Consider the following 18,514-nt stretch of genomic DNA (forward strand, 5'->3'; position numbering starts at 1 on the left):
ATAAAATTTAAAAAAAAAGAAAAAGAAAAATCCCCCCAAAAAATACCCCAGAGAAAATAAAATACAAAATATAAAAATATGAAACATAAAATAAAAATGAAATGAAATGAAATGAAATGGAATGAAATGAAATGAAATGAAATGAAATGAAATAAAATAAAATAAAATAAAATAAAATAAAATAAAATAAAATAAACAGGAAAATCCCCCCAACAACCCACACGGGAACACACAAAAATAAAGGTGGAAGAGGAGAAGGAGAAGGAGGGGGGAGGGGTCCTGGAGGGGAATTTTGGGGCGGGGGAAAGATCAAGGGGAGGCGCAGCCCCCCCCAAAAACCCCCCCCCGGGTCAGGGATCCCCAAAAATCCAGAGGAAATCCCAAAAAATCCCCCGGGAATCCACAAAAAACCCCCAACCCCCCCCCAAAAATCCTTCCGGGGGGAGGAAGGGGCGAAGGTCGGGAGCCCCCATCGGTCACTGGGGGGACTGGGGGGGGGTCCGGGGGGGGTCGTTGGGGGGTCGTTTGGGGTCGTTGAGGGTCGTTGGGGGTCGTTTGGGGGTCATTGGGGGTCGTTGGGGGTCGTTTGGGGTTGTTTGGGGTCGTTTGGGGGTCGTCTGGGGGTTTGGGGTCGTTTGGGGTCGTTTGGGGGTCGTTTGGGGGTCGTTGGGGGTCGTTGGGGGTCGTTTGGGGGTCGTTTGAGGGTCGTTTGGGGGTTTGGGGTCGTTTGGGGGTCGTTTGGGGTTGGTTTGGGGTCGTTTGGGGTTGTTTGGGGTCGTTTGGGGGTCGTTTGGGGTCGTTGGGGGTCGTTTGGGGTCGTTTGGGGTTCGGGGGAGGGGGTTTGGGGGTTTTGGGGACCCCCCACCCCCCCCAGGACCCCCCCTCACCGTCAGTGGGGTCCCCGCGAGGCCCCGGGCGGCGCTTCCGGGACACAGGGACAGACACCGGGGACAGAGGGGACGGACAGAGGGATCAGGAGGGGGACAGAGGGACAGGAAGGGACAGACGGACACAGGGACAGAGAGAGAGAAAAGCAAAGTCACGGGGAGGGGTCTCAGGACCCCCCCCCCAAAAGCAGCGACAGCCCCGGAGCCCCCAAAGGGCCCAGGAGAGCAGAGAGACCCCGGAGACCCCCGGGGGACCCCGAAACTGGGGAGGGGACAGAGACCCCCAACCGGGGGGGGGTGAGGGACAGAGACCCCCGAGAGGAGAGACCCCCAGACTGCGGGGGATGGGAGCACAGAGACCCCAAAATTGGGGAGGGGGGACAGAGACCCCCAGACTGCGGGGGATGGGAGCACAGAGACCCCAAAATTGGGGAGGGGGGACAGAGACCCCCAGACTGCGGGGGATGGGAGCACAGAGACCCCAAAATTGGGGAGGGGGGACAGAGACCCCCAGACTGGGGGGGATGGGAGCACAGAGACCCCAAAATTGGGGAGGGGGGACAGAGACCCCCAGACTGGGGGGGCTGGAACACACAGACCCCCGATTTTGGATGGTGGGGGGGTTTGAAGGACAGAGACCCCCGAATTGGGGGAGGGGGGACAGAGACCCCCGAATTGGGGGGTTTAGAGCACAGAGACCCCAAAATTGGGGACAGCAAAGGACAAAGCCCCAGATCCGAGGGGTGGGCACAGACCCCCCCCCCCCGCCGGGTCCCCATTTGGGGAGGGGTCTCACCCTGGCCCACGGTGACGCTGAAGGGGCTGCGGGGGATGGGGACCCCCCCGAAGGTGACGTGCACCAGGTGGGGACCCTCGCTCTGGGGTTTGTAGGAGCAGCGGAAGCTGCCGGCCCCCCGGTCCTCCAGCACGGCCTCGGGGGTCCCGCGGCGCCCGCTGGGGTCCACGATGGAGACCCCCACCTCACCCGGGCCCGCGCCTGCAAAGGGATGGAGACCCCTCCTCAAATTCACCGAGAAAAGCCAAAAATCCCCAGGGGAATCCCAAAAATCCCCAGGGAAATCCCAAAACCCGCAGCGAACCCGCCCAAACTCCTTCCAGAGCCCTCAAACTCCCCCAAATCCCCCCCCCCCCAAACCCCCTCAAATCCCCCCAGGACCCCCCAAACCCCCCCAGGACCCCCAAATCCCCCCCGAACCCGCACAAATCTCCATCAATCCCCCCCAGCCTCCCCCAAAACCTCCCCCAAATCCCCCCCAGGACCCCCCAAAATCCCCCAAATCCCCCCAGGACCCCCCAAAATCCCCCCAACTCCCACCCACCGGCGGTGCAGATGTCAAAGTGTGTGCTCTTGTTGGCCAAACTCCCTCCTAAGACCCCCAAAACCCCCCCAAATCCCCCCCAGGACCCCCAAACCTCCCCAGGACCCCCCAAAACCCCCTCGGGATCCCCAAAACCCCCCAGGACCCCCCAAAATCCCCCCAACTCCCACCCACCGGCGGTGCAGATGTCAAAGTGTGTGCTCTTCTTGGCCAAACTCCCTCCTAAGACCCCCAAAACCCCCCCAAATCCCCCCCAGGACCCCCAAACCTCCCCAGGACCCCCCGAAACCCCCTCGGGATCCCCAAAACCCCCCAGGACCCCCCAAAATCCCCCCAACTCCCACCCACCGGCGGTGCAGATGTCAAAGTGTGTGCTCTTCTTGGCCAAGCTCCCTCCTAAGACCCCCACAAAACCCCCCCAGGACCACCAAAACTCCCCCAAACTCTCTCAAATCCCCCCCCAAACCTCCCCAGGACCCCCCCAAACCCCCCCGGGACCCCCCAACTCCCACCCACCGGCGGTGCAGATGTCGAAGTGCGTGCTCTTGTTGGCCACGTTCCCCAGCGGCTCCAGCCCCGGCCCCGAGGCCGTGACCCGCCCGGCGTCGCCGGCCGCCCGCCCCACCTGCACCTCGAAGGGGCTCTTGGCGATGTGCTGACCCGCGAACAGCACCGTCACCTGCGGGGGGACCCCCCCCAAAAAAACCCGGGCTCACACCGGGGGACACCCCCCAAAAAAATCCCGGGAGGAGAGGGGGAGAAACGGCGGCGATGGAAAGGGGAGGAGCGGCGTGGAAATGCCGCGAAAACGCCCCAAGAATGGTTCAGAACGGCCAAAAAACGGTTCGAAATTCCTCCTAAATGAATCAGGACCCCCCAAAAAATGAATGGGGACCCCAAAAAACTGGGGGGGTTACACTGGGGGACACCCCCGAAAAATCCCGGGAGGAGAGGGGGAGAAACGGCGGGGAGGGAAAGGGGGGAAGCGACACAAAAACTGCCCTGAAAACGCCCCAAGAATGGTTCAGAACGGCCAAAAATGGTTCGAAATTCCTCCTAAATGAATCAGGACCCCCCAAAAAAATGAATGGGGACCCCAAAAAACGGAGGGAGGGACACCCCCCGAAAAAAATCCCGGGAGAGATCGAGGGAGAAACGGCGGGGATGGAAAGGGGGGAAGCGACACGAAAACTGCCCCGAAAAAATGGTTCAGAACTCCCCAAAAATGGTTCAGAACTCCCCCAGGAACACCCCAAGATGTCTTGGGGGGTCCCCAAAAATGAATCGGGACCCCAAAAAAACCGGGGGGGGTCACACCGAGAGACACCCCAAAAAAAAAACCCCAAAGAGCAGAGGGGGCTCGGGGGAGAAACGGCCGAGTCTGGAATGAGAAATGCACAAAAAAAGCCCCAAAAGGCCCCAAAATCCCCCCAAAAATGGCCCCAGAGAGGCTTAGAGCCCCCCAAAATCCATCCGTGCCCCCCAAAAACATCTTGGGAACCTCCAAACATTCCTCGGGAACTCCCGAAACGCCTCGGAAACACCCCGAAAAAAAAATCCTCAGGATTGGCCCCAAAAACGCCTTGGGACGGCCAAAAGTTAATTGAGAACCCCAAAATTCATCAGGAGCCCCCCCCAAATTAATCAGGAGCCCCCCCAAATTAATCAGGAGCCCCCCAAAAATCCATCAGGACTCCCCCAAAATTACTCAAGACCCCCCACCCCCAGAAACGTCTCAGGACCTCCAAAATTTTCTAAAATTCCCCCAAAATCAATCAGGACGCCCCCAAAATTAATCGGGACTCCGCCCAAATTATTCAGGACCCCCTCAAAATTAATCGGGGACCCCCAAAAATGCCCCAGGACCCCCCAAAATTCCTGTCCCCCCCCCAAACCTTGTGGACGCCGGTGACTTTGGGGACGTAGGAGACGGAGAACGTTCGGTTCTTGTCGTTGTTGGCCACAACCTTGGCCTGGGGAGGGGGCACAGGGGTCAGACCCCCCCCCCGGGGGACCCCAAAATCCTTCGGGATCCCCCCCGAAACACTCCAAAAAAATCCCCAAATCCCACCGAAATAGCCCAAAATACCACAAACCCCCCCAAATACCCCAAAATGACCCCAAATTGTCCCGATAGAGCCCAAAATTAACCCAAAATAGATCAAAATGAGCCCGAAATAATCCAAAATTCCCCCAAAATAACCCAAATCCCCCCAAAATAGCCCAAAATCCACCCAAAATAACCCAAAATTACCCCAAAATAGCCCCAAATCCACCCAAAATAGCCCAAAATTACCCCAAAATCTCCCCAAAATTACCCCAAATCCCCCCCAAATGACCCCAAAATCCCCTCCAAAATCCACCAGGGAGAGACCCCTGCCCCTAAACCCTCCCAGACCCCAACCCTGAACCCCCCAAACCCCCAAATTCCCCTGGAACTTCCCCGAGTCCCCCCCCAGCCCCAAAAACCCCCCAGGGACCCCCCCGAGTGTCCCCCAAAACCCCCCAGGGACTCCCCAAATCCCTCAAAATTTCCCCCCAAACCCCCAAAACTTCCCCCCAAACCCGCCCTAAATTCCCCTCAAACCCCCCAAAATTCCTCCAGAGCCCCCCCCCCCCAATTCCCCCCGGACCCCCCAAACCCCCCCAGCCCCCCCAGACCTCCTCCCGGTGCCCGTCGGGGTCCTCGACGTAGACCAGCACCTCCCCCTGCCCCGCGCTGATCGTCTCCACCGTGAACTCGGCGCGCTGCTGCACCACGTTCCCCGTGGGCTCGATCCCTGCAGACCCCAGACCCAAAACGGGGGCTCCACACTGACCTCGGGGGTCCCAGACCCACCCCGGGGGTCCCAAACCCACCCTAGGGGTCCCACAGGGGCTTCAGACCCAGCCCAGGGGTCCCAGGGGGGTCCCAAACCCATCCTGAGGGTCCCAGGGGGTCCCAAACCCACCCTAGGGGTCCCACAGGGGCTTCAGACCCAGCCCGGGGGTCCCAGGGGGGTCCCAAACCCATCCTGGGGGTCCCAGGGGGTCCCAAACCCACCCTAGGGGTCCCACAGGGGCTTCAGACCCAGCCCGGGGGTCCCACAGGGGTCCCAAACCCATCCTGGGGGTCCCAGAGAGTCCCAGGGGGGTCCCAAACCCATCCTGGGGGTCCCAAACCCATCCTGAGGGTCCTAGAGGGTCCCAAACCCATCCTGGGGGTCCCAGGGGGGTCCCAAACCCATCCTGGGGGTCCCAGGGGGGTCCCAAACCCATCCTGGGGGTCCCAGAGGGTCACAAACACATCCTGGGGGTCCCAAGGGGGTCCCAAACCCATCCTGGGGGTCCCAGGGGGGTCCCAAACACATCCTGGGGGTCCCAGAGGGTCCCAGGGGGTCCCAGGGGGGTCCCAAACCCATCCTGGGGGTCCCAGGGGGGGTCGTGCCCCACCCCAGGGTGATCCCAGAGGGTCCCAGAGTGGGGACAGGGGGGTCCAGCCCCCAGCCCCAAATCCCCAGGGATCATCCCAAAGCCTCCAGTCCCCACTTCCCCCCAGCCCACTCCCCAAAATTCGGGGGTCCCGGGGGTCTCGGGGACCCCCCCTCACCTGGCCCATAGGCCCGGGCCTTCTTGGGGTTGAGTTTGGGGCGCAGGGGGGCCCCGGGTTTGAGCTTGGCCTTGGGGAACTGCGACAGGTACGTCATGACGGAGTGCTCGTCCACGTTGGGGTCCACGATCTCCTCGGGGGTGATCACCTGGGGACGGGGACACGGGCCATCAGGGACGGGGACAGCGGGGACAGCGGGGACAGCGGGGACACTGCGGGGACAGCGGGGACAGCGGGGACACGGGACAGCGGGGACGGGGACAGCGGGGACAGCGGGGACAGCGGGGACAGCGGGGACACGGGACAGCGGGGACAGGGACAGCGGGGACAGGGGGGACACGGGACATCAGGGACGGGGACAGCGGGGACACGGGACAGCGGGGACAGCGGGGACACGGGACACGGGCCATCAGGGACGGGGACAGCGGGGACAGCGGGGACACGGGACATCAGGGACGGGGACAGCGGGGACAGGGGGGACACGGGACAGCGGGGACAGGGACAGCGGGGACAGGGGGGACACGGGACATCAGGGACGGGGACAGCGGGGACAGGGGGGACACGGGACAGCGGGGACGGGGACAGCGGGGACAGCGGGGACACGGGACAGCAGGGACGGGGACAGCGGGGACAGCGGGGACAGCGGGGACATGGGACAGCGGGGACGGGGACAGCGGGGACAGCGGGGACAGCGGGGACACGGGACAGCAGGGACAGGGACAGCGGGGACAGGGGACATCAGGGAAGGTCATGGGGATAGTGACAGGGACACGGGGACATCAGGGAAAATCATGGGGACAATGACAGGGACACGGGGACATCAGCAGGGAGGGCCGGGGGTCCCCTGGTGCGTGTCCATCCTGGGATCTCCTCGGGGGTGATCACCTGGGGACAGGGCCGTGTCCCCAGGGGTCACCTGAGCGGGACAGGATCAGTGACAGGGACAAGGACAGAGGCAGGGACAGGGACAGTGGCAGCCGCGTCCCCGGTGTCACCTGGGGGATGCCGAGCCACTCGTCCGCCTGCTGCATGGCCTCGCGCGCGTTGTCCACCGGCCGGCTCGGGTCCCACGAGTCCCAGTCGGGGCACAGCCCTGGGGACAGCGACACGGTCACCAACGTCCCCAGGGCCCCTCCCGTGTCCCCAGTGTCCCCAGGGCCCCTCCCGTGTCCCCAGTGTCCCCTCACCGGGACACCAGTGTCCCCAGGGTCCCTCCCATGTCCCCAGTGTCCCAATGTCCCCGATGTCCCCGATGTCCCCAATGTCCCCAGTGTCCCCGATGTCCCCAATGTCCCCGATGTCCCCGTGTCCCCTCACCTGGCGCACAGCTGTCCACCAGAGCCCCCAGGGCCCACCCGCTCTGCCAGTCCTTGCTGAAGTTGGTGATGGGCAGTGTCCCCAGTGTCCCAATGTCCCCGATGTCCCTGACTGTCCCCAATGTCCCCAGTGTCCCCGATGTCCCTGACTGTCCCCGATGTCCCCAATGTCCCCGTGTCCCCGCACCTGGCGCACAGCTGTCCACCAGGGCGCCCAGGGCCCACCCGCTCTGCCAGTCCTTGCTGAAGTTGGTGATGGGCAGTGACCCCAGTGTCCCCACTGTCCCCGATGTCCCTGACTGTCCCCGATGTCCCGGATGTCCCCAATGTCCCCAGTGTCCCCGATGTCCCCGATGTCCCCAGTGTCCCCATGTCCCCTCACCTGGCGCACAGCTGTCCACCAGAGCCCCCAGGGCCCGCCCGCTCTGCCAGTCCTTGCTGAAGTTGGTGATGGGCAGTGTCCCCAGTGTCCCAATGTCCCCGATGTCCCTGACTGTCCCCAATGTCCCCACTGTCCCCGATGTCCCTGACTGTCCCCGATGTCCCGGATGTCCCCAATGTCCCCAGTGTCCCCGATGTCCCCAATGTCCCCAATGTCCCCATGTCCCCTCACCTGGCGCACAGCTGTCCATCAGAGCCCCCAGGGCCCGCCCGCTCTGCCAGTCCTTGCTGAAGTTGGTGATGGGCAGTGACCCCAGTGTCCCCAGTGTCCCAATGTCCCTGATGTCCCTGACTGTCCCCGATGTCCCCGATGTCCCCGATGTCCCCAATGTCCCCGATGTCCCCGTGTCCCCTCACCTGGCGCACAGCTGTCCACCAGGGCCCCCAGGGCCCGCCCGCTCTGCCAGTCCTTGCTGAAGTTGGTGATGGACAGTGACCCCAGTGTCCCCAGTGTCCCCAATGTCCCCGATGTCCCTGACTGTCCCCGATGTCCCCGATGTCCCCGTGTCCCCTCACCTGGCGCACAGCTGTCCACCAGGGCCCCCAGGGCCCGCCCGCTCTGCCAGTCCTTGCTGAAGTTGGTGATGGGCAGTGACCCCAGTGTCCCCACTGTCCCCGATGTCCCTGACTGTCCCCGATGTCCCGGATGTCCCCAATGTCCCCAGTGTCCCCGATGTCCCCGATGTCCCCAGTGTCCCCATGTCCCCTCACCTGGCGCACAGCTGTCCACCAGGGCCCCCAGGGCCCGCCCGCTCTGCCAGTCCTTGCTGAAGTTGGTGATGGGCAGTGTCCCCAGTGTCCCAATGTCCCCGATGTCCCTGACTGTCCCCAATGTCCCCACTGTCCCCGATGTCCCTGACTGTCCCCGATGTCCCGGATGTCCCCAATGTCCCCAGTGTCCCCGATGTCCCCAATGTCCCCAATGTCCCCATGTCCCCTCACCTGGCGCACAGCTGTCCATCAGAGCCCCCAGGGCCCGCCCGCTCTGCCAGTCCTTGCTGAAGTTGGTGATGGGCAGTGACCCCAGTGTCCCCAGTGTCCCAATGTCCCTGATGTCCCTGACTGTCCCCGATGTCCCCGATGTCCCCGATGTCCCCAATGTCCCCGATGTCCCCGTGTCCCCTCACCTGGCGCACAGCTGTCCACCAGGGCCCCCAGGGCCCGCCCGCTCTGCCAGTCCTTGCTGAAGTTGGTGATGGACAGTGACCCCAGTGTCCCCAGTGTCCCCAATGTCCCCGATGTCCCTGACTGTCCCCGATGTCCCCGATGTCCCCGTGTCCCCGCACCTGGCGCACAGCTGTCCACCAGGGCCCCCAGGGCCCGCCCGCTCTGCCAGTCCTTGCTGAAGTTGGTGATGGGCAGTGACCCCAGTGTCCCCAGTGTCCCAATGTCCCCGATGTCCCTGACTGTCCCCAGTGTCCCCGATGTCCCCGATGTCCCCGATGTCCCCGTGTCCCCTCACCTGGCGCACAGCTGTCCACCAGAGCCCCCAGGGCCCGCCCGCTCTGCCAGTCCTTGCTGAAGTTGGTGATGGACAGTGACCCCAGTGTCCCCAGTGTCCCAATGTCCCCGATGTCCCTGACTGTCCCCAATGTCCCCAGTGTCCCTGATGTCCCCAATGTCCCCGTGTCCCCTCACCTGGCGCACAGCTGTCCACCAGGGCCCCCAGGGCCCGCCCGCTCTGCCAGTCCTTGCTGAAGTTGGTGATGGGCAGTGACCCCAGTGTCCCCAGTGTCCCAATGTCCCCAGTGTCCCAATGTCCCCGATGTCCCTGACTGTCCCCAGTGTCCCCGATGTCCCCGATGTCCCCGTGTCCCCGCACCTGGCGCACAGCTGTCCACCAGGGCCCCCAGGGCCCGCCCGCTCTGCCAGTCCTTGCTGAAGTTGGTGATGGGCAGCTGGGGCAGGCGGTTCTGGATCCAGCCCAGCAGCCGCTGCTTCGGCGTCTGGCGCTTGGCCTCCTCCTCGTCCTCCTCGTCCCACATGGGCATGGAGATGGAGTAGTGCAGGATGAGCGTCCAGATCAGCCCCAGGATCAGCTTCAGGTTCCCGTCCACGATGGCCTTGCTGTCTGTGGGGACGCGGGGACATTGGGGACAGCAGGGGACAGCAGGGACAATGGGGACACTGGGGGTGTTTGGGGTATTGGGGACACTGGGGACATTAGGGGAGGGGGGGACAAGGGGGGGACACAGGAGGGACACGGGGATTGGGGGACACCAGGGAATGCCCTGCAGGGACTGGGGACATGGGGGACACCAAACAGGGACAGGGGACACCCCGAAAGGACAGGGGACACCCCACAGGGACTGGGGACATGGGGGACACCAAACAGGGACAGGGGACACCCCACAGGGACTGGGGACATTGGGGACACCAAACAGGGACAGGGGACACCCCACAGGGACTGGGGACATGGGGGACACCAAACAGGGACAGGGGACACGCCACAGGGACTGGGGACACTGGGGACACCAAACAGGGACAGGGGACACCCCACAGGGACTGGGGACACTGGGGACACCAAACAGGGACAGGGGACACGCCACAGGGACTGGGGACATTGGGGACACCAAACAGGGACAGGGGACACCCCACAGGGACTGGGGACATTGGGGACACCAAACAGGGACAGGGGACACCCCACAGGGACTGGGGACATGGGGGACACCAAACAGGGACAGGGGACACCCCGAAAGGACAGGGGACACCCCACAGGGACTGGGGACACTGGGGACACCAAACAGGGACAGGGGACACCCCACAGGGACTGGGGACACTGGGGACACCAAACAGGGACAGGGGACACGCCACAGGGACTGGGGACACTGGGGACACCAAACAGGGACAGGGGACACCCCACAGGGACTGGGGACATGGGGGACACCAAACAGGGACAGGGGACACCCCACAGGGACCCACCAGGGGCCACCCAGGGGAGGTGACAGCCCGGTGCCACCGCAGGGGTGGGGGACAGGACACACAGGTCTGGTTGAGGACACCTGGGGACACCTGGGGACACTTGGGGACACCTGGGGACACCTGGGGACACTCGGGGACACCCTGGTGCCCCAGCACGGGGGGTGACAGGGGTGTCAGTGGGCTCCTGTTGGGGACAGTGGGGACGAGGGGGGGGTCTCAGGGGACCCTGCTGAGAGTTTTGGGGTCTTGGGCGTGTCCCCAAGTTCCCACAAACAGTTTTTGGGTCCCGAGCACGTCCCCAAGCCCCCGCTGCGGTTTTGGGGTGTCTGGGCGTGTCCCCAAGTCCCCCACTAACACTTTTGGGGTGTCTGGGCGTGTCCCCAAGTCCCCACTAACACTTTTGGGGTGTCTGGGCGTGTCCCCAAGTCCCCACTAACACTTTTGGGGTGTCCTGGGCGTGTCCCCAAGTCCCCACTAACACTTTTGGGGTGTCTGGGCGTGCCCCCGCTGCGGTTTTGGGGTGTCTGGGCGTGTCCCCCCCTCCCAGCGGCGTTTTTGGCCACCCACTTCCTGTTTCTGCCTCGTTTTGGGGTTTTGGGGTTTCGGGCCGTGGCCCCAGATCCCTTTGGGGGTTTCGGGGTGTCGGGGAAGGTTCCCAGGCCCCGGGACGGGCTTTCGGGGTCCCTTTGGGGGGTTTTGGGGTCTCGGCCGTGTCCTTAGTCCCCGTTCCAGTTTTTGGGGTCCCCTTTGGGGTTTTTGGGGTGCCCGGGGTGTCCCCAGCCCCCGTTCCAGTTTTTGGGGTCCCGTTTGGGGGTTTTTGGGGTGCCCGGAGTGTCCCCAGCCCCCGTTCCAGTTTTTGGGGGTCCCGTTTGGGGTTTTTGGGGTGCCCGGAGTGTCCCCAGCCCCCGTTCCAGTTTTTGGGGTCCCCTTTGGGGTTTTTGGGGGTGCCCGGGGTGTCCCCAGCCCCCGTTCCAGTTTTTTGGGGTCCCCTTTGGGGTTTTTGGGGGCTCTGGGCCGTGCCCCGCCCCCGCCCCCGGTTTTTGGGGTCCCTCCGGGTGTCCCCAAATCCCCTCTGGGGGTCTCCCCCCTCTCCCCGCCCCCCTCGCGCGGGGTTTTTTGGGGGGGAGGGGGCCGGGCCGGGCCCCGCCCCGCGGTTTGGGGGGGTTTGGGGGGGAAGGGGGAGGGGCGTGGCCGGGGGGGGTGGGGGATGGGCTCCGGCCCCTCCCCCCCCGCTCCAGCATTTTTTGGCCTTATAAGGGCTCGGCCACGGCCGAGGCCACGCCCCCTGCCACGCCCACCCCGCGACCCCCCCCCAAAAAAAAACCTCCGGGACCCCCCGAAAACCCCCCCCCGAGCCCCCCAAAGCGGCGCCCCCCTCCCCAAATTCCTGCGGCGGGAGGAGGGGCCGGACCCCTCCCCCCCCCCTTTAATTTGGGGGTCGCCCCAAATTTGGGGGGAGGGTCCTAAATTGGGAAAGGGGGGGGGGTCGCAAATTGAGGGGGGGGTCCCAAATAAAAAGGGGGAGCCCCACTGGGGTGAGGAGGGGTCCCCCGACCCCCCCCCGTGAATTTTGGGGTCCCAAATTAGGGGGGATCGGTCTAAATTAGGGGGGCGTGTCCCAAATTTGGGGGGGGGTCTCAAAAAGGATTGGGGGGGAGGGGTCCCCAAAGCCCCGCCCTAAATATTGGGGGTCCCCAAAATATTCCTGGGGGGGTCCCATAAAGGGGAGGGGTCTCAGGGCTCCCCTTTCATCACTCCGGGGTTATTTGGGGGGGGTCCCTGAGCCCCCCGGGAGCCCTCCCCCCCAAATTTCGGGGTCTTTTTTTGGGGAGGGGTCTCCCCATTCTCCAATTGGGACCGGCTGGCTCCCTCTTGGGATGGGAGACCCCTCCCCATTTTTGGGGGTCCTCCCCCCCCCATTTTTGGGTTGGTCCAAGACCCCTCCCCAATTTCCGGGACCCTTTTTTGAGGGGGGTCCCGCGCCGCCCCCTCCTCCCCATTAAATCCAATTCCATCTCCCCATTTTGGGGGTCTGGGGTCTCCCAGGCGCCCCCTCCCCAATTTCCGAGCCCATTTTGGGACGAATTCGCCGCTTTTTCATCAACACAAACCCAAAAAAAAAATCCCAAAAAAAAACCCATTTCCCCCCAAACCCCGCAGAGCGTTTTGGGGGGTGGTCGCGCGCCCCCTCCCCAATTCCTGAGCTCCTCGGAGGTTTTTTTTTTTGCCCCCTCCCCACCAACACAAATTTCGCCGATTTCCTTTTTTTTTTCCCCAAAAAAAACCCCTCAAAAAAAAAAACTTCAGCGCTCCGGAACTTCCACTCCCCGCTCCCCTCGCGTGGCTCCACCCCGAACTCCGCGCTCTCTCTCTTTTCTTTTTTTGGGTGGGTGGTCGCACGCCCCCTCCCCAATTTCAAAGATTTCCAGGGAGAATCCAGCACTTTTCCATCAAAAAAAAAAGCCCAAAATCCTGATTCCGACCTCCTTTTCCTCCAAAAATTCAACTCCTCCGCAACTTCCTCTCCACCCCCGCTAACTTCAGGGGGCGGTGGTCGCACGCCCCCTCCCCAAATTCTGAGCCACTTCCGACCCATTTCTGAGCCATTTCCAGCCTCTCCTCACCAACACACACCACCTAAACCTCATTTTTTCCCCCAAAATCCAACTCCTCCATGACTCCCACCCCCTAAACCCTTTTTTTCCGGGGGGGGGCGGTGGTCGCACGCCCCCTCCTCAATTTCCGACCCCTTCCTGAGCCCTTTCCAGCCTCTCCTCACCAACACAAACCACTCCAACCTCATTTTTCCCCCCAAAATCCATCTCCTCGCTAACCCCCACACCCTCCCCACCCCCTAAACCCTTTTTTTTCTGGAGGGGCGGTGGTCGCACGCCCCCTCCTCAATTTCCGACCCATTTCCGACCCCTTTCTGGGCCCTTTCCAGCCTCTCCTCACCAACACAAACCACTCCAACCTCATTTTTCCCCCAAAAAATCCATCTCCTCGCTAACCCCCACACCCTCCCCACCCCCTAAACCCTTTTTTTCTGGAGGGGCGGTGGTCGTACGCCCCCTCCTCAATTTCCGACCCATTTCTGAGCCCTTTCTGGGCCCTTTCCAGCCTCTCCTCACCAACACAAACCACCTAAATCTCATTTTTTCCCCCCAAAATCCATCTCCTCGCTAACCCCCACACCCTCCCCACCCCCTAAACCCTTTTTTTCCGGGGGGGGGGGGGGGGGGGCGGCGATCTCTCTCCCCCTCCTCAATTTCCGACCCCTTCCTGAGCCATTCCTGAACCATTTCCCAATCCTCCCCCCCCAAAACCCCCCTCCCCACCCCCTCAACTCCTTTTTTCCCCTCCGCGGGGAGGGGGGGATCCCCCCCACTCCTGCCCCCCCAAACCCCCCCCAGCCCCTCACCGATGGACACCAGCTTGATGTTCTCCCTCTCGAGGAACTCGAGGGCCACCGACACGTTCTCCAGCTGCATCTGGCGGAAGGTGGGGCGCGCGTTGTACTTGCGGCCCATCTGCTTCTGGCTCAGCACCTCGAGCAGCGCGATCAGGCGCAGCCCGTCGCCCAGGTCGGTCTGCAGGTTGCCCACGCGCTTCTGCACGCACTTGAGGTGCTCGTTGCACCAGCGGGTGAAGGTGTTCTGCTGGATGCGCTTCCAGGGCGCGTCCTCCGCCAGGTCCTTCTCGGTGGCCGGCATCTCGGCTCCGGGCTCGGCCGGCGGCTCCGCGGCGCGGCCCCGCCCGCCCGGCGCGCTCATGCCGCGGCCCAGGGGGAGGACGGAGGGGCGGGCGAGGGGCGGGGAGGCTGCGGGGATACGGAGGGGAGGGTGAGAGGGGATCGCGATATGGGGGGGGGGGGGGGGGTGGCGATAGTGGGGGGGATGGGGATAATGGGGGATGGGGATATGGGGAGGGGTGGCGATAGTGGGGGGAATGGGGGATGGGGATAATGGGGGATGGCGATATGGGGGGGGCGATAGTGGGGGGAATGGGGATAATGGGGGATGGCGATATGGGGAGGGGTGGCGATAGTGGGGGGAATGGGGGATGGGGATAATGGGGGATGGCGATATGGGGGGGGCGATAGTGGGGGGAATGGGGATAATGGGGGATCGGGATAATGGGGGTGGCGACAGTGGGGGGAATGGGGGATGGGGATAACGGGGGATGGCGATATGGGGGGGGCGATAGTGGGGGGAATGGGGGATGGGGATAATGGGGGATGGCGATATGGGGGGAGAGGGGGGGATGACGATAGTGGGGGGAATGGGGATAATGGGGGATGGGGATAACGGGGGATCGGGATAATGGTGGGGGGATGGCGATAGTGGGGGGGCGGATGGGGGATCGGGGTAATGGGGGATCGGGATAATGGGGGGATTGCGATATGGGGGGGATCCGGAATGAGGGATCGGGATAATGGGGGATCGGGATAATGGTGGGGGGTGGCGATAGTGGGGATAATGGGGGATCGGGATAATGGGGGATTGCGATATGGGGGGAGATCCGGAATGGGGGATCGGGATAATGGGGGATGGCGATATGGGGGGGAGAGGGGGGGATGGCGATAGTGGGGGGAATGGGGATAATGGGGGATCGCGATATGGGGGAGATCCGGAATGCGGGATCGGGATAATGGGGGATCGGGATAATGGGGGATCGGGATAATGGGGGGAGATCCGGAATGGGGGATCGCGATAATGGGGGATCGCGATAATGGGGGATCACGATAATGGGGGCTCGCGATATGGGGGGAGATCCGGAATGGGGGATTGGGATAATGGGGGATCGGGATAACAGGGGAGATCCGGAATGGGGGATCGGGATAATGGGGGATGGCGATAGTGGGGGATCGGGACAATGGGTAATAGAGGTAATGGGGGAGATCCGGAAAGGGGGAAACCCCAAAATAGGGGATGGTGATAATGGGGGGTGGTGATAGCGGGGGGAGATCCAGAACGGGGGATCACGATAGCGGGGGGTCGGAATAATGGGGGATCGCGATAGTGCGGGAGGGATCCAGAATGGGGGATCGGGATAACGGGGGAGATGCGGAATGGGGGAACCCAAAAAATAGGGGAGAGCTGGAATGGGGGATGGGGATAACGGGGGATGGAGGTAACGGGGAGCCCAAAAACGGGGATCCCAAACCTGAGGGAGTCCCGATAATGGGGGATCGCAATAACGGGAGACCCCAATAATGAGGGACCCCAAAACGAGGGATCCCAACAACGGGGGACCCTCAAAATTATGGATGCCGGTAAGGAGGGAGCCCCACCAGGAGGGGATCCCACAATGAGCGACCCCCTGAGAATCCCCATCCGGGAACCCCCGAAATGAGGGACCTCAAAACCCATGAACCCCCAAAACGAGGGAGCCCAAAATTGGGGGATCCCCATGATGAAGGACCCCAATAAACGGGGGATGCCCACAAGCAGAGACCCCCAAAAACGAGAGACCCCAAAAACGAGAGACCCCAAAAATGGGGGATTCCCGTAGTGGGCACCCCAAAAACGGGGGACCCCAATAATGAAGGAACCCCCTTTTGGGGTCCCTCCCACTTTCCAGGGTGTCCCAGATTTGGGGAGACCCCCGGCTCTGCCCCCCCCCCCCTCAATTGGTCCCAAATTAGGGGGGGGTCCCCACCCGGGGGGTCCCAGACCCCCAAAAACTCCCCCAGAAGGGCCCCCCCCGACCCCAAATAGGGACCCCCACCACAAAAAGGGCTCCGGGCTCCTCAGAGCCCCCCAAAAAAGTGGGGGGGTCCCCTCAAAACGCCCCCCCGGGGGTCTCCCACCCCAAAAACGGGGTCACCCCTTAGGGGGGTTCCCCCAGCCCCCCCAAACCCCCGGTCCTGCTGCGGGGTCCTGGGGGTGGTTCGGGGGTCTGGGGTCGGTCCCGGGGGGGGGGCTCGGTGGCACCCAAGGGTCGGGGGTCGCCTCCCGGGGGTCGGTGCCACCCAGGGGTGCTGCTCCCGGGGGGGGGGGTCCTCACCTGGCGGTCGGTACCCGGTGGTCCCGGGCTGGGTCCCGGTGGTCCCGGGGGGGCTGTCGGTGGTCCCGGGCTGGGTCCCGGTGGTCCCGGGCTGGGTCCCGGTGGTCCCGGGGGGGCTGTCGGTGGTCCCGGGCTGGGTCCCGGTGGTCCCGGGGGGGCTGTCGGTGGTCCCGGTGGTCCCGGTGGCCCCGCGCGGTGGCGGTGCCGGTACCGGGAGCTCGCGCGGCGCGCGCGGAGCCTTAATTGGTAACGAGCGGAGCGAGCCCCGCCCCGGGGGGGGGCCGGGGGGGGCCGGGGGGCGGGGAGGGCTTTGGGGTGGGGGGGGGATTTGGGGTGGGGGGGGTCATGGGGGGCCCCATAAATCGGTGGGGGGGAGGGGATTTGGGGAAGCCCGTGGGGTGGGGTGTGGGGGACCCCCATGGGGGGGGTTGGGGGGATTTATGGGGGGGATTTGGGGGGGTCGTGGGGGTTTAGGGGGTGGGAGGGGTCAGGGAGACCCCCATGGGGGGGTTATAAGGGGGTTATGGGGTGGGAGGGGATTTGGGGGGGGTCGTGGGGGTTTAGGGGGTGGGAGGGGTCTGGGGGTTTTGGGGGTGGGGGGATGGGGGGGAGGGTCCTGGGGGATTTAGGGGGGGCTATGGGGTGAGGAGGGGGCTGGGGGGGATTTAGGGGGGAGTTCTGGGATTGAGGGGGGGGGTCTGTGGGACCCCCATGGGGTGGGGGGGGGGAATTGAGGGGGGGATTTATGGAGGGGGTCCATAGGGTCTGGGGGGTTCTGGAGACCCCATGGGGGGAGTTTGGGGTGGGGGGGACCCCCGGTGTGGGGTGGGGGCTCCGTGGGGTTCCGTAGGGTCCAGGAGGGGCTCTATAGGGTGGGGGGCCCGGGGGGGGGTTGCTGTGGGGCAGGAACAGCCTGTAGGGACCCCCGGGACCCTATAGGGTCCCGCTGGGTTCTATGGGGTTCCTATAGGGCTCTGTGGGGTGTCCCAGGTCTCTATGGGGCTCCACGGGCCCTATGGGTCTCTATAGGGTCTCTCCAGGTTCTGTGGGGTCTCTTTAGGGTCCCTACAGGGTCTTTACAGGGTCTCTGTAGGTTCCTATAGGTGCCCATAAAGCCCCCATAGGGTCTCTATAGGGTTTCTATAGGGTCTCACTGGGTTCTATAGGTCCCCATGGGTTCTCTATAGGTCTTCAAGGTCTCCATAGGGTCCCCATAGGGTTCTATAGGTTCTCCATAGGTCTGTATAGGGTCTCCATAGGTTCCTACAGGGTCTCTATAGGCTCCTATGGGTCCCCACAGGGTTCTTAGGTCCCAATAGGATCCCCATAGGGTCCCAATAGGATCCCCATAGGGTCTCTATAGGGCCACACCAGGTTCTATAGGGTCTCTATAGGTCTCTATAGGGTCCCCAAAGGGTCTCCATAGGTCCCCAGAGAGGTCCTATAGGGTTCTATGGGGCCTCACCGGGTTCTATAGGGTCTCAGCAGGTTCTGTGGGGTCCCTATGGGGTCTCTGTGGGTTCTATAGGGTCTCTATGGGCGGGGGCCCTATGGGGTCTCTATGGGATTCTATGGGGTCCCTATGGGGTCTCTCAGTGTTCTATGGGGTCTTTATGGGGTGGGTCCCTATGGGGTCTCTATGGGGTCCCTATAGGGTCTCTATAGGGTCTCTGTGGGGTCCCTGTGGGGTCTCTATGGGGTTCTATAGGGTCCCTATGGGGTCTCTTTAGGGTCCCTGTAGGGTCTCTGTGGGGTCCCTATGGGGTCTCTATGGGGTCCTATAGGGTCTCTATGGGGTTCTATAGGGTCCCTATAGGGTCTCTGTGGGGTCTCTGTGGGGTCCCTATGGGGTCTCTGTGGGGTCACTCAGTGTTCTATGGGGTTCTATAGGGTCCCTATAGGGTCTCTATAGGGTCTCTATGGGGTCTCTATAGGGTCTCTGTGGGGTCCCTATGGGGTTCTATAGGGTCCCTATAGGGTCTCTATAGGGTCTCTATGGGGTCTCTATAG

General features: G+C 63.3%; 1 protein-coding gene across 2 annotated transcripts; it reads right to left on the reverse strand.

The window, feature by feature from the left end:
- Positions 1-987: 987 nt before the first annotated feature.
- On the reverse strand, positions 988-16,765 carry LOC136284627 (filamin-A-like). Of its 2 annotated transcripts, XM_066174982.1 has the most exons (9): positions 16,505-16,765; positions 13,917-14,315; positions 9,396-9,644; positions 6,812-6,909; positions 5,817-5,964; positions 4,889-5,007; positions 4,123-4,200; positions 2,744-2,906; positions 994-1,884 (listed from the first exon to the last, which is right to left on the reverse strand). In XM_066174982.1, exons 2-9 carry the CDS (start codon positions 14,266-14,268, stop codon positions 1,055-1,057), a joined length of 2,037 nt encoding a protein of 678 aa, XP_066031079.1. In that variant the 5' UTR covers positions 14,269-14,315; positions 16,505-16,765; the 3' UTR covers positions 994-1,054. The 2 variants fall into 2 exon arrangements, with proteins under 2 accessions (XP_066031078.1, XP_066031079.1); XM_066174981.1 differs by lacking the exons at positions 9,396-9,644; positions 13,917-14,315; positions 16,505-16,765 and adding an exon at positions 7,515-8,975 and having other exon boundaries at positions 988-1,884.
- Between the last annotated feature and the right edge of the window lie 1,749 nt (positions 16,766-18,514).

This window comes from Chamaea fasciata, unplaced genomic scaffold (genome assembly GCF_029207755.1).
Source record: "Chamaea fasciata isolate MVZ Bird 193981 ecotype frontalis unplaced genomic scaffold, bChaFas1.0.hap1 SCAF_1191, whole genome shotgun sequence".
Classification (NCBI taxonomy): Eukaryota; Metazoa; Chordata; class Aves; order Passeriformes; family Sylviidae; genus Chamaea; species Chamaea fasciata.

Coding starts and splice junctions, on each gene's coding strand:
- LOC136284627 (XM_066174982.1), bottom strand. CDS start 14,268: ATGAGCGCGCCGGGCGGGCGGGGCCGCGCCGCGGAGCCGCCGGCCGAG. Junction 6,910..9,395: donor GGTGGACAGCTGTGCGCCAG/GTGCGGGGACAC, acceptor CGCTGTCCCCAG/GGCTGTGCCCCGACTGGGAC. Junction 5,008..5,816: donor GGCCCGGGCCTATGGGCCAG/GTGAGGGGGGGT, acceptor TGGGGTCTGCAG/GGATCGAGCCCACGGGGAAC.